This window comes from Colossoma macropomum, unplaced genomic scaffold, assembly GCF_904425465.1.
Source record: "Colossoma macropomum unplaced genomic scaffold, Colossoma_macropomum, whole genome shotgun sequence".
In the NCBI taxonomy this organism is placed as follows: domain Eukaryota; kingdom Metazoa; phylum Chordata; class Actinopteri; order Characiformes; family Serrasalmidae; genus Colossoma; species Colossoma macropomum.
Genome location: NW_023494810.1, coordinates 35,292,092 through 35,307,111, shown reverse-complemented (window position 1 = coordinate 35,307,111; position 15,020 = coordinate 35,292,092). Strand labels below are relative to the sequence as shown.

The window sequence follows — 15,020 nt, the reverse complement described above, 5'->3', positions numbered from 1 at the left end:
GTATGTTTGGAGAATGAGGACTGATCTTATATACTACATCAAACTCTCTCTTTAAAAAGTCAGTAAGGCGTGTTTTTGGGGGTGACGGGCTCTTTAAAGCGCTAATCCCGCAGCGCTGCGCTGCCCCTGCACAGACGAACACGCGGCGGGATTAGAGTGTTTATGTAAGCTCACTCTGATGGTGAGAGCGCCGCAGAGGGACGAGTTCAGCTTTATGTAACGTCACATTCTGCTGAGAGTGAGAGAGCAGGTGAAGGAGAGTGTGAGGTGTTTATGTAACGTCACCCTGAGAGTGACAACACCTGGATCAGCAGGTCAGGTGGAGCTGAGTGCTGGAGCAAAAATCCAACAACAAGGAAGTTTAACCCTCTCAAACTCAGCCTGCATCTCTGATGATCCAGCTCAGAAATCCAGCTGAGTCACTCAGAGACCAGAGGGTTAAACTGGAAATGGAAGTTAAAGAACAAACTTGTTGGCTTTATAAATCCGGCACACGGCATTCCAAAGGTTGAAGCTGTTACAGAGTGCAGTCCAGCGCTTCTCATAGCTGAGCTGAGTTTGTGCTGCATGTCAGAAATGGTGAAATATCGGTTTTCACACTTGTAAGTTGGACTCAAACGGCCGACAAAGTCACATTCATTATTTTTAATTACACACACTGTAACCCACACGGCCACTGTATGCACTGTGTCCTCTGAATGAGAGTCGCCCTCTGCTCCTCCACTGTACTCAGGTACAGATTTAATACATGTTTATATTTACATTTACGTTTGCTGCTCAGTTCTCTTAGCTATACATATAGTATATACATATACATCTGTATGTATGTCTCATTGCTGTCCAAACACAAGGATCTCCATTTTCATCATTGGAGAAAATCAGCAGCTCCTTTACATTGTGAGGCATTTCACAATGAACGGACCAATAGAAACGCTCGAAAATCACCTGAGATCAAATCTCTTTACATTAACTTACATTAACTCACACACACACACACACACTCACACACACACTCACACACAGACACACACACACTCACACACACACACACACACACACACAGACACACACACTCACACAAACACACACACACTCACACAGACACACACACTCACACACACACACACACACACACACTCACACACACACAGACACACATACATATATATATATATATATTTAGTACCTCTTGATTGTCTACTGCACATCGTTACACTTGCAGTTTGTTTGTATGTCTATATGATGTTCATATTATATATTCTATATCCTGTATGATGTTCACATTAAGTTTATATATAGTTTCTCGTTTTCTATCTGTACTTCGTTGGAGTTAGTTTGATGTTGACTCCTGCGAGAAGGAAAATCTTCTTAAGTGTGTTTTTCTGACCTTCATTCTTACGAAAACAGAACTTCAGGTTCTCTTAATTACCCCTTTAATGGTAATTCTGAGACCAAGTGTTCAGACGTGTACTTAGACCACACTGATCGGACTCGGCGCTGCCTCTGCTCCTCATCCTCGAGTCTCCTTCCTCCGTCACTCCACAGCCATCAGATCTTCTAAGGGTTCTCCTGATGGCGGTTTCTTCCTCCATCAGCTCTGAATCTTCTTACTAAAATATTTTAAACGCTTGTTTTGAAGTTTTTCCCCCGTTTTCTCTGAACAGGGCGGCTGTGGTGCCCCCTGCTGGTGAGTGTTCAGGTCTGCACCCTTACCGGCCAGAGCTGATCTCGCTTTGTCGCTTTAAAACGATTTAAAATGATCAGAACGGGCCAAAACGGCCTGCCCTGTGTGTTTAATGGTGTCTGACCTCTCAGAGTAAATGACCACAGGAGCCGCATTTCACACCGTGGAGCTTCAGCTGTTTAAATGATCTGCTGTTTAGAGTCTTTACTGAAACTGAACTCTCTACCGCCCCCGTGTGGAGACACCACTCATCACTCACCGTTTCATTCACTCAAAGACCAAATTACAGTTCATTTTAGGACTGATGGCAAATGAAGCTGCCATAGTTTACACCCACATTTGGTGCCTTTGATTAAAAATATATGTAGTATATATACATTAAAACATATACATACAAATAAACAAATACAAATGAATGAAGGAATTTTATTTAAACCTTTAAAAAAATCCTGAACCTGTCACTGATATTAAATATGCATAAAAATAACAGAGAAATATTTGTCCACATATATTCTTTAATAGAACATAACAGATCCCCTTAAACTGTTTCCCTTAAACATTAAATTACAGTATAACTCAATTATTTTCATTATTCAGCATCTACACTCAAACACAGTCATGTTCTGTGGAGTGGAGCTCTGAGATAGAACAGCAGGATGAGCAGAATGATAGCGGTTCCACACAGCACCAGCAGAACCATCAGCGTTCTCCTGCTGCGGGACAGCCAGTACAGCAGGGGGCGCTGCACTGCATGTCCAATCCTTTAAAAGGAAAACAAAAAACAGTGGCATTCAAAAAGTACTGATCTCATACTGTATTTAAAGAAGCTCTGATTATAATAACAACAACAACAACAACAATAATAATAATAATAATAAAAATAATAATAATAATATAATAAGGAATAAAAGTGTGTTAGCATAGCTAAGAGCGATGTAGCAGCCTGTATTTGTTCAGCTGTTTGAGGCCTGAAGCTACATTTAGCTTCATATTCACCACCGGATTTTCTGTTCCACCTTAAATGGTGCAGCAGAGGCTGATAAGTAGCTGGCAAACAGGAAGTCAACTGCGCTAACACAGTTAAGGCTAGTGTGAGACAATGTAGGCATGCAGTTAGCAACATGCTAATATTAGGGCATAAGCTTCCATTGCTTGTTAGCTACATTAGCCTCGTAGCTCCAGTGCTAAAGCTAAAGAAGGAAACATGAGACACCAAACACGTCCTGACTGACCGACCGACCGACTGACTGACTGACCGACCGACCGACCGACCGACTGAGTCTGGAGGGGATCTGTCGCTTTAAAGGCTGTAATGCAGCTGATTAGATGCTGTTCAGTCCCGACAAAACGCAGCAAAACGTTCATTTAAATGTCGGTGTGTTGAAAACAAACGCTCTGCTGTGACGTCACATATAAATAAAAATAATGCGTTACCACGCCTTACTAAGTAGTGGCCACGACTTAATTATCTCATTCCCATGCCTGACTAAGCCGTGGCCATGACTTAATTATCTTATTCCCATGCCTTTCTAAGCCGTGGCCATGACTTAATTATCTCATTCCCATGCCTTACTAAGTCATGGCCACGACTTAATTATCTCATTCCCATGCCCTACTAAGCCGTGGCCATGACTTAATTATCTCATTCCCATGCCTTACTAAGTCATGGCCACGACTTAATTATCTCATTCCCATGCCCTACTAAGCCGTGGCCATGACTTAATTATCTCATTCCCATGCCTTACTAAGTCATGGCCACGACTTAATTATCTTGTTCCCATGCCTTACTAAGTCGTGGCCACGTGTAATTTTTATTTATATAGGTCACCAGCGGAGCTGCGTATAAAATATCCGTACAGATTATGTTTTGCTTTTTTGTGTATTTTGTGTTTTGTGTAGCTGTTCATACTGTGAATCTGTGTTTCTGTGAACAGAGTTTATAGAGTTTATATTTTAACCCTTTATTATCTTCAGTTTTATATATGTTGTCTAGTAACGATACAGTAGCGAGTAACTAACTGTGCCCGTGTTTATTGATTAATTAGGTTAATTACTTTAATTCTCTTCCTGTTTCTCTGTTCTGGAGTTCTGCTGGCCCTTTGCTGCTGTAGCTCTGTGAATCTCCGCGCTGTGGGACTAATAAAGGATTATCGGATCTTATGAAGCGTTGTAAACAGAGCAGCTGAGGCGGCCATTCCTGGAGTTCTTCTTGATGAAATGAGATTAAATTCGTGTTTAATTATTCAACATGCATCGCCTGACGTCTTCAGCTGTTTTGCACCCTGAGCTGCAGCGGCTGCACTTGAAGAGACTTTATCAGAATCCACTGTGTGCTGCATTTTTAATACAGTGGGTTTATAAACACGTTGCTGCTGATTGGCTAACACCTCTGACACGTCCATCAAACGCCCCTTCCAGCTGCTCACCGTTTCACACTATTTCAACCAAACATGTCCTAAACCCAGCCCTCACCCTGGTCCAAATCCTCACCCTGGTCCAAATCCTCACCCTGGTCCAAATCCTCACCCCGCCAATCAACTGAGCTTCAACAGAGAGTTTGTGAACAATTTGATCATCTGTAGATCATCTATAGTGGACTATAGTGGACTATAGTGGACTATCCAGATACAGTGAGACGAAACAGCTGGTTTAACTCTGAAACATAAAATATGATGGAAAATTCTCAGGTAGAAATGAATTATGACTCACGGCTCTGATTGGATGATGTCAGCTGGGTCATGTGACTCAGCTGTGCTGGACTCCGACACTGACTCCTCCCTCTCCTCTGAGCTCTGATCTGACTTTAACGCAGTCCGGCGACGACACCTGAGGCTGACCTGCAGGGGACTAACACACATATATAACATTATAGAAGCCATATCGCCCCCTACACTTCCTGTAGTGTATTACAGTCTGTCAGAGTGGCTGTGTGGATCATATGAACATTATAGAGCTTTTTAAATGAAACAGTAGAAGCCATATCGCCCCCTACACTTCCTGTAGTGTATTACAGTCTGTCAGAGTGACTGTGTGGATCATATGAACATTATAGAGCTTTTTAAATGAAACAGTAGAAGCCATATCGCCCCCTACGCTTCCTGTAGTGTATTACAGTCTGTCAGAGTGGCTGTGTGGATCTTTATATTATAGTGTACATTACATACACAGAACATTTTAGAGTGTAAACTATTTTTTTATAATCAACATCAATAATTAATTCACTCTGTAGGCTAATAATTAGCTTTAATAATGTGTGTATATTGCCTGGGGAAGCCGTCGGAGGCTGTGTGCTCCTCTTGGCCGTCAGTGGACTCCTCGTTGGCCGGCTGGATGGAGGGGTCAGTGCGTCTGTGAGACGGGCTGCGCTCAACACTGCCATCTACAGGGAGAACAGCACACCTACAGAAAGACAGCGATACATAAATAGATCTCCACTCATTTTCCAAAATTACTGCATAATATGGTTTGTTGTAATAAATGTGCTTAAAATAGGCAAAATTATCTGCCAATATAGTCAGATAATCTGAGTACAATCACTTAAAACAACCTTACAGCCACCTAAACATGAAAAAATACATATATCAACTAGATTTAAGATAATTGCACCATTTTTTGCTGTGTACTGTTTAGTGTTTCTGTGCTAACAAACACAGAAACACACACTAATGGAAAAGATCCGTGTGCTGCAAAAATGATTTCTTAGCAAGTGAAAACATTTAAATTTAGTCAATACATCTAATATTTCTCATTACGAGATCCAAAAATAAAATTATTGTAAGAATATTGAACTTATTTCTAGACATTCTTACTTGTTTTTATGCAGTGAAAGTGTCTCATTTCATTGCCAGATCATTTTAATTGTTTCATGCATTATTTTTTGAAACAAGCAAAATTATCTGCACCATTTCTGAACGGAATAAGACACTTTCATCAGAAAATTACTTAAAATAAGTAAAAAAGTCTAGAAACAGGTGGAATAATCCTAAAATATTAATGATGAGAAATATTAGAGGCACTGACTACATTAAAGACGTTTTCATTTGCTAAGATGTCATCGTTTGTAGTAATATTTCAGATTTGCTATTTCAGAGTTTCTACTCCTGTTAGTTATACAAGATACGTCACGTTTAAATATCATATATACATGAAAACAGACGTGTTACAGAAGTAAATATCTGAGTTTTACTGCAGTTCTTAACGAAAGGCTGCTCATTTCTGCTGCACCGAGTCGAGACAGCGGCGTATCGAACTGAACAGAATGACGGATTCTGTGAATCTTTACGGCTCTAATGCGTTCAGTACCTCCGGGCGGATTTCAGAACCGACCCGTCCTGATTCTGACTGTCCGGTTCCTCTGCTGACCGACAGCTCTCCAGAAACTTCACCTCCAAATCTGTCAGCTAAACACACACACACACACACACACACACACACACACACACACGGAGTATTTATAAAGCAGTGTGTAATGTAGTGTGTTTAAAGAGTGTGTGTGTGTGTGCGTATGTGTGTGTGTGTGTGTGTGTGTGTGTGTGTGTGTGCGTGTGTGTGAGTGTGCATCTGTGTGTGTGTGTGTACCTGAGCCTGTGTCGGGATCAGAGTCACGCTGACCCGGCGGCGAGTGACCTGCAGATATAAAAGCAGATCAGATACAGATCAGACCCACACGTTCTACATAGCACCAAAGGAGGTGCCGACAATTATTACTTTAATTAAGAAGTCAAGATTGTAACAACAGCAGAACCCTTTTCAACCATCTACAACACATTCTTCATCAGTCTAAAGAACCATTTCACCATGCAGAGAACCATTTAAACATGCAAAGGGTTCTTTGTTGCACTTTATTATTCTAATTTCATTTTCATTTGATCCTCCGTTTTGATCATGTTAACCTTCATCTAAAAAAAATAATAATAAATTGGGCAGTCACCGGAAGGTCGCTGGTTTGATCCCCTGAGCTGACAGTACGTTACTGAAGTGCCCTTGAGCAAAACACCAAACCCCCCACTGCTCCCGGGCGCTGCGGATAGGGCTGCCCACCGCTCCGGGCAAGTGTGCTCACTGCCCCTAGTGTGTGTGTTGTGGTGTATGTGGTGTTTCACTGCACGGATGGGTTAAATGCGGAGGTGAAATTTCCCCACTGTGGGACTAATAAGGGTCTCTTAATTTAATGTTCTAAATTTCTCCTTTACTTAGTTACTTTTGAAAATGTGCGAATGAGGTTCTGCTGAAGTATCGCTTTAATGTTGATGAGCCCTGAGCGGTTACCTGTCTGGGGTCTCCCACCAGCTGCTTCAGCTCTCCGTCGTCTGCAGGGGGAGCGTTTAATTTAGACAGCGCCGTTACACAGCACACTGAGATATGTTAGGCTGTAGGCCAGCAGGGGGCAGCACTGACCGGCGGAGTCACTGAGGAGCCGTCCGCGCGCTCGCTGCAGCAGCTTCCTCGTCTGCAGGAGCTCCGCGTTCTCCACACTCTGACGCCTCTTCAGGTGGTCGACATGCAGAGACATCAGCTCCACCGCCCGACTCATACGAGCCTCCTGAACACAAACACTCTCAGAGAGAGAGAGAGACAGAGAGAGACAGAGAGAGAGAGAGAGAGAGAGAGAGAGACAGAGAGAGAGAGAGAGAGAGAGAGAGAGAGAGAGAGAGAGAACAGAGAGACAGAGAGAGAGAGAGAGAGAGAAAGAGAGAGATAGAGAGAGAACAGAGAGAGACAGAGAGAAAGAGAGAGAGATAGAGAGAGAACAAAGAGAGAGAGAGAGAGAACAGAGAGAGAAAGAGAGAGACAGAGAGAACAGAGAGAGAGAGAGAGAGAGAACAGAGAGAGAGAGAGAGAGAGAGAGACAGCAGTGCAGTGCTGGTACCTGATGTGTGGCTCCCAGTGTTTCTGCTGCAGTGATGATGTTCTCCATGCTGTTCTCCAGCGTCTGCAGACTCTCCTCCAACTGCTTCACCTTCTCCCTCACCTCACCATTCACCATCCGCACGCACAGCACCTAACACACACACACACACACACACACACACACACACACACACACACACACACACACTGACATAGTCATTATGACTGTATTTAAACTCTGTTACTGTTGTAGTGATGCTCTTATTGCAATGTTAAGTTTTGGTTGGAAGCAAAAGGGTTAAACATCCAACAGAAAATGATCCAATCAGGATTGTTCTCTCTGTGGTATCTGGGTAGATACAGTCGAGCTGCTTTCTCATTGGTCAGGGCTTCAGGAGCTGGACTGAAGGCCTTACACATTAGATTAACAACCAGCATGATTAGGATTAGGACTTGATTCCTTCTGGAGGTTCTAGATATGTCACTGACTGTGAAGATGAGCCGTAGTCTCAGTGTTCCGGTTAGTTGTTAGGAATGTTAAACAGCAGCTCGAACTGAAGGCCTAATTAGTTGTGGTTCTCCATTGACCTGCAGTGCGTCTCTGGTGTGCTGTAGCTCCAGCTGCAGGTTCTCCAGCGCTACAGTGCGATCGTGTTCCTCCGCCCGCAGCCTCTGGGTCAGTGTGTACTGGTCACAGTGGAAGGCCATCGCAAACTGACCAAACGCACACTGGAGAGAGAACAGCTACAGTTTCTCACTGAACACCAGCAAGGTGGAGCTACAGGTGGTGTTTCTGATAAAGTGGCCAGGAACGTGGAGCTACAGGGAGGTGTTTCTGATAAAGTGGCCAGCAAGGTGGAGCTACAGGGAGGTGTTTCTGATAAAGTGGCCGGGAAGGTGGAGCTACAGGGAGATGTTTCTGATAAAGTGGCCGGGAAGGTGGAGCTACAGGGAGATGTTTCTGATAAAGTGGCCGGCAAGGTGGAGCTACAAAGGAGGTGTTTCTGATAAAGTGGCCAGCAAGGTGGAGCTACAGGGAGGTGTTTCTGATAAAGTGGCCGGGAACGTGGAGCTACAGGGAGGTGTTTCTGATAAAGTGGCCGGGAAGGTGGAGCTACAGGGAGATGTTTCTGATAAAGTGGCCGGGAAGGTGGAGCTACAGGGAGATGTTTCTGATAAAGTGGCCGGGAAGGTGGAGCTACAGGGAGATGTTTCTGATAAAGTGGCCAGCAAGGTGGAGCTACAGGGAGGTGTTTCTGATAAAGTGGCCAGCAAGGTGGAGCTACAGGGAGGTGTTTCTGATAAAGTGGCCAGGAACGTGGAGCTACAGGGAGGTGTTTCTGATAAAGTGGCCGGGAACGTGGAGCTACAGGGAGGTGTTTCTGATAAAGTGGCCAGGAAGGTGGAGCTGCAGGGAGGTGTTTCCGATAAAGTGGCCGGGAACGTGGAGCTACAGGGAGGTGTTTCTGATAAAGTGGCCGGGAAGGTGCAGCTGCAGGGAGGAGTTTCTGATAAAGTGGTCAAGAAGGCAGTGCTTACCTCAACCTCCTCCTCGGTCATCTCCTCACAGCTGGAACTCAGACAGACGACTGTGTTAATGTTCAGTTTAAACTGAAATTTTGCTCCTGATGTCCGAGTGCAGTAACTCACCTGCTCAGCCCGAGTCTCCCCAACACAGAGGGCTCCTCACACGGAGCCAGCAGAGGCTCAGCTATCAGCTCTGAGAGAGACAGAGAGAGAGAGAGAGGGAGGGAGAGAGGGGGGGGGAGAGGGGGGGGGGAGACAGAGAGAGAGAGAGACACAGAGAGAGAAAGAGAGAGACACACAGAGAGAGAAAGGGGGACAGAGAGAGAGAGAGAGAAACACAGAGAGAGACAGAGAGAGAGAGAGAGACACAGAGAGAGAGAGACAGAGAGAGAGAGAGAGAGAAAGAGAGAGACACACAGAGAGAGAAAGGGGGACAGAGAGAGAGAAACAGCAGAGAGAGAGGAGAAGAGGAGAGAGACAGAGAGAGAGAGAGAGAGAGAAAGAGAGAGACACACAGAGAGAAAAAGGGGGACAGAGAGAGAGCGAGAAAAACACAGAGAGAGAGAGAGACACAGAGAGAGAGAGACAGAGAGAGAGAGAGAAAGAGAGAGACACAGAGAGAGAAAGGGGGACAGAGAGAGAGAGAGAGAGAAACACAGAGAGAGAGAGAGACAGAGAGAAAGAGAGAGAGAGAAAGAGAGAGACACACAGAGAGAGAGAGGGGGACACAGAGAGAGAGAGAGACAGAGAGAGAGACACATACACACAGAGAGAGACAGGGAAAGTAACAGTACTGTAAGTGTTGTAATCTCTCTAAGTCGTAATAGTCGACACTGAAACTTTCAGTGAAGCTTTACCTTCATCGCTGTCCTCACTGTCCCCCAGAATGCCAGAGTATCCAGAATATTCACACTGAGCACGCTCAGACCCCCCCGCCTGCTACACACACACACACACACACACACAATGATTACTGACATTCGTTTCCTGCTTGTTTGTAATATTTTCTACCTATTGTCTTACCAGTGTTCTGTAAAGCTTGTCCAGCCTCTCAACAGCAACTATGAACACATATGTGGGCGGAGCCTGAATACTGGACCTACAGGGTAGGTGTTTCTATTAGAGTGGTCCATGAGTGGAGGGAGTTTCTGATAAAGTGGCCAGGAGTGGAGGGGGGTTTCTAATAAAATGGCCAGTGAGTGGAGGAGGGTTTATAATAAGGTGGCCATGAGTGGAGGGGGGTTTCTGATAAACTGGCCAGTGAGTGGAGGGAGGGTTTCTGATAAATTGGCCACTGAGTGGAGGGAGGGTTTCTGATAAAGTGGCCAGTGAGTGGAGGGGTTTCTGATAAAGTGGCCAGTGAGTGGTGGAGGTTTCTGATAAAGTGGCCAGTGAGTGGTGGGGGTTTCTGATAAAGTGGCCAGTGAGTGAAGGGAGGGTTTCTGATAAATTGGCCAGTGAGTGGAGGGAGGGTTTCTGATAAATTGGCCAGTGAGTGGAGTGAGGGTTTCTGATAAATTGGCCAGTGAGTGGAGTGAGGGTTTCTGATAAATGGGCCAGTGAGTGGAGGGTGTGGGAGGTTGGTGCAGTCACTCGGGTCTGTGTATGTGCCTGATGGATGAGGCAGCGGAGTCAGTAAAGGGCAGGAGAGCAGACCGCAGGCCTTTTTTGGGCAGTCCAGCAGCAGTGCGGCGGGGGGGGTGTGGGGGTTGGGGGTTGGGGGGGCAGACGACTGATTTTTATTTATAAAACATATTTAGACGATTCGCGCTGACGGAGCGGCGTCACCGCGCCAGTCTGATACATACGGGAGGAGTTATTACTGTAAATACAGCCAAAGACTCAACCAGCTCCATCAGCCACACACACACACACACCGCAGTGGAATGTCGGGGGGGTGGGGGGGAGTGGGTGTGTTATAAATAGTCAATTACTTTCTCTTAAATAATCACAGTTGTGATGAGGTGGAATTTATTTGCTCCATTTCATTCCACAGTGAAACAGCACGACTTAAAGAGCCAATGTCATGTAAAAAGGCCTACAGATCCACACTGTCCATATATGGAAACTAATTTGTTTGGTTATTATGTCACAACCATGAACACATTTTCATATATCCAACGATTCAGCCTAGAGCATTTTAGACCCGCCCATTCAGCCTGCAGCAGTTTAGCTCCACCCATTCAGCCTGCAGCAGTTTAGCTCCACCCATTCAGCCTACAGCTGTTTAGCTCCACCCATTCAGCTACAGCAGTTTAGCTCCACCCATTCAGCCTACAGCAGTTTAGCCCCACCATTCAGCCTACAGCAGTTTAGCCCCACCATTCAGCCTACAGCAGTTTAGCCCCACCATTCAGCCTACAGCAGTTTAGCCCCACCATTCAGCCTACAGCAGTTTAGCCCCGCCCATTCAGCCTACAGCAGTTTAGCCCCGCCCATTCAGCCTACAGCAGTTTAGCCCCACCCATTCAGAGACAAAGAGATGTTGGAAAATGATCTTGTAAAAATGAACTACAACTGTTTGAGGTAATAAAGATGTAAAAAGGAACTCACCTGGTCCTCCATGAAGTTCTCCAAACTCCTTTAAACAACCAGCCACACACACACAGACACACACACACACACACACACACACACACACAATACACATGTTCAGTGCTCTGAAACACACAGGCACATTATCCAGTCAGACGCTGTGTAACAGTAAACAGAGATGTGCAGTGTGTTTACCTTCCCTCTGCACAGCGTCCTCTGCACAGCGTCCTCTGTTCTGCTCTCTGTTCTGCTCTCTGTTCTGCTCTCTGTTCTGCTCTCTGCTGAGCTCTGCTTCTCTGGCTCTCTTTATAGATGAGAACGAGCTGTAATGATGCTGAAAAGCTACTTCATATCATTACTGAGTCTCCACTGCACATCAGAGAGCGTCCGAGCTGCTCTGGTCATTTCCACCTCACACTGAGAGCGGGAGAGTGGGACAGAGGACCATCTTCATCATCATCATCATCTGTCCTTCAGCGTTTACATTAGACCTGCAGTCAGAGAGAGAACGGAGGACATGAAAGAGGGTGCAGTCTGTGTGTGTGTGTGTGTGTCGGTGGGGTGAATCAGGGATGGAGTGATATTCAGAAGGTCAGTAGAGCTCAGTGAGCACTGAGAGATGAAACTGAGAGATGAAACACTCTGGCGTGTCTGTGTGTGTGTTGTCCTCACACTCAGCCAAAAGCCATATCACCATGGCAACAATCAGAGTATTGCGATGGAAACTGATCAAGGCATCTCCACTGGTACAGATCAGTTTATCACCAAGGGAACAGGTAAACATATTGCCATGGCAACATATCTGGCATACCACCAATGGGAACCAACAGTCAGGAACCATGGAGACAGGCCAGCATATCACATCACCACGGAGACAGGTCAGCATATCACGTCACCATGGAGATGGAGACAGGTCAGCATGACACGTCACCACGGAGACAGGTCAGCATATCACATCACCATGGAGATGGAGACAGGTCAGCATGACACGTCACCATGGAGACAGGTCAGCATATCATGTCACCATGGAGATGGAGACAGGTCAGCATATCATGTCACCATGGAGATGGAGACAGGTCAGCATGACACGTCACCATAGAGACAGGTCAGCATATCATGTCACCATGGAGATGGAGACAGGTCAGCATATCATGTCACCATGGAGATGGAGACAGGTCAGCATATCATGTCACCATGGGTCTCATCTGGCCACAACATCCTAAAAGCTCCAGCTACACCCCTAAATATCTGACAGCGGAATAAGACACCTTCACTAAATAAAACTACTCAAAACAAGTGAAAATATCTAGAAATATGTTGAATAATCTAATAATATTCTTACAACGATCTCTTAATGAGAATTATTAGATATATTTACAGGATTTAAGATGTTTTCACTGTTTAGATATCATTTTTTTGTAGCGTACAACAAGACAGTGACCCAAAACATGCGTTAAAATGAGTCTCGGTCTACTCTGACAAATGAAAGATGATGGTTTTGGTCTTTACTGAAAATCTGTGATTAGATCTCAAAAGACGGCCTCTGAATATTTCTGAGCGTCTGCAGCACAAAGTCCTGATCAAAACTAGAGAGATGTTTTATATTTTACAGCATGTTAAATACAGCAAAACAACAATGACTGAGCATTAGGATTTGCAGAAATGTGTTTGAGCTCCATGCAGATTCTTTTCACTCAGACTCAACAAAATGTGCCGTTTGAATGGGGGTGCACAAACTTTTGCACACCCCAGTGCAGAAAAGGAAGTGAAGAAGCGAGAAACGGCTGAGACTCACCTTCAGCTCATCTGCTCTCGGTCTGCTGGACTTTCTGTCACTGACACGCCAGCAAATACCCTCACACACACACACACACACACACACACACACACACACACACACACACACACACACACACACACACACACACACACACACAGCTGTGTACGTTCCCACCAGCTGTGTCCTCTCAGGCCGACTCCACAGAAGCCGATATTCTAATCATCACTGAAATGTTTGGACATTTCTGCAGTGAGTCTTTCAAACCTTAAAGCGATAGTTTAGCGAAACATCATGTCTGATCCACTCACACCAGCGCAACACACACTAACACACCACCACCACATCAGTGCTGAGAATGATCCACCACCCAAATAGTACCTGCTCTGTGAGGGTCCATGGGGGTCCTGACCACTGAAGAACAGGGTAAAAGGGGGCTAACAAAGTATCAGAGAAACAGATGGACTACAGTCTGTAACTGTAGAACTACAAAGTGACCCTATATAGTAAGTGGAGCTGATAAAATGGACAATGAGTGTAGAAACAAGGAGGTGGTCAGAATGTTATGCCTGACCGGTGTGTATATATTTGTATATATACATATATAAACATGGACTAATGTATGTTAGCAAATCAATCCTGAAGCCTGAATTGTTGCTACGTCCACTAAAGCTACTACAGATAAACAAAGAAAACATCTCCTAAGCTGGGAATTCCTATTGGAAATCTGGCAACTGAACATAAAATCAGTCTGACTGTTTTAGCTATGCTAACATACTTTAGTCCATTTTTCTGGATACCAGTATCTACATTTCATCTAAATGACACAGTTTGAGGCAGGAATGATGATTATGGCATGCAGTTAGCACCATGCTAATCAGTGGGTATAAGCTTCCATTATTAGTTAGCTACATTAGCCTCGTAGCTCCAGAGCTAAAACTAAAGAAGCTAACGTCAGACCCCAAACATGACGTGGTGGTCAGAGGGGAAACTGGGGAGTCTGTGCTGAACTATTACTCACACTGAAGGCACAACAACAACAACAACAACACACAGTCAGCCCTGCAAACTCACCACGGCCGTTAGCCAGATTATGCTAACACAGTGTTTAAAAGCCCCTGAAACCCAGGTAAAGCAGATGCGCAGGGGGGAGAGTCGGGTCATACAGGTCCTGCTCTTCATGGTCTACATGTCTGTGCAGTTTGCAGTCTGTAGATTTAAGGAGGAAAGTCTGCGCTAATCTGAACGCTAATCCCGTTAGCGCACATCACATCACGGCCTACAGCGGCTGAACAGCCTCACAGAAGACATTTTAGATCAGCAGTTAGGAGGATTAAACTGACACAGGCTGCCATTATTTCAGCGCTAGTTTAACAAATTAACATTCTCATTATTAAAGTCATGAGGTCTAAATCCTGATGGGTCTAATGGTCTGTTTTCAGCAGGGCGTATGCTGTATGTGTGTGTGTGTGTGTGTGTGTATGTGTGTGTGTGCACATTTATAGGACCATTAAAACCAAGACCCACACACAACAGATGTTGTATTGCAGAATTCATATGGTTCTTTGCGTGTTCATGGTTCTACATACAGCCACTGCCTTTACTGAAGAACCCTCAAAGAACCATTTATAAGGGTGTACTTTAAAG

The 15,020-nt window shown here is 45.0% G+C and overlaps 1 protein-coding gene across 2 annotated transcripts; it reads right to left on the bottom strand.

Annotated features, from left to right (window-relative positions):
- Positions 1-2,094: 2,094 nt before the first annotated feature.
- si:ch73-352p18.4 (inositol 1,4,5-triphosphate receptor associated 2) lies at positions 2,095-13,501 on the bottom strand. 2 transcript variants are annotated; one of them, XM_036559933.1, is made up of 15 exons: positions 13,392-13,501; positions 11,792-12,087; positions 11,615-11,642; positions 9,919-10,000; positions 9,185-9,254; positions 9,074-9,104; positions 8,123-8,263; positions 7,554-7,685; positions 7,082-7,226; positions 6,953-6,993; positions 6,263-6,310; positions 5,987-6,084; positions 4,949-5,083; positions 4,394-4,531; positions 2,095-2,445 (listed from the first exon to the last, which is right to left on the bottom strand). In XM_036559933.1, exons 3-15 carry the CDS (start codon positions 11,624-11,626, stop codon positions 2,301-2,303), a joined length of 1,218 nt encoding a protein of 405 aa, XP_036415826.1. In that variant the 5' UTR covers positions 11,627-11,642; positions 11,792-12,087; positions 13,392-13,501; the 3' UTR covers positions 2,095-2,300. The 2 variants fall into 2 exon arrangements, with proteins under 2 accessions (XP_036415826.1, XP_036415827.1); XM_036559934.1 differs by having other exon boundaries at positions 9,919-9,997.
- Positions 13,502-15,020: the final 1,519 nt, after the last annotated feature.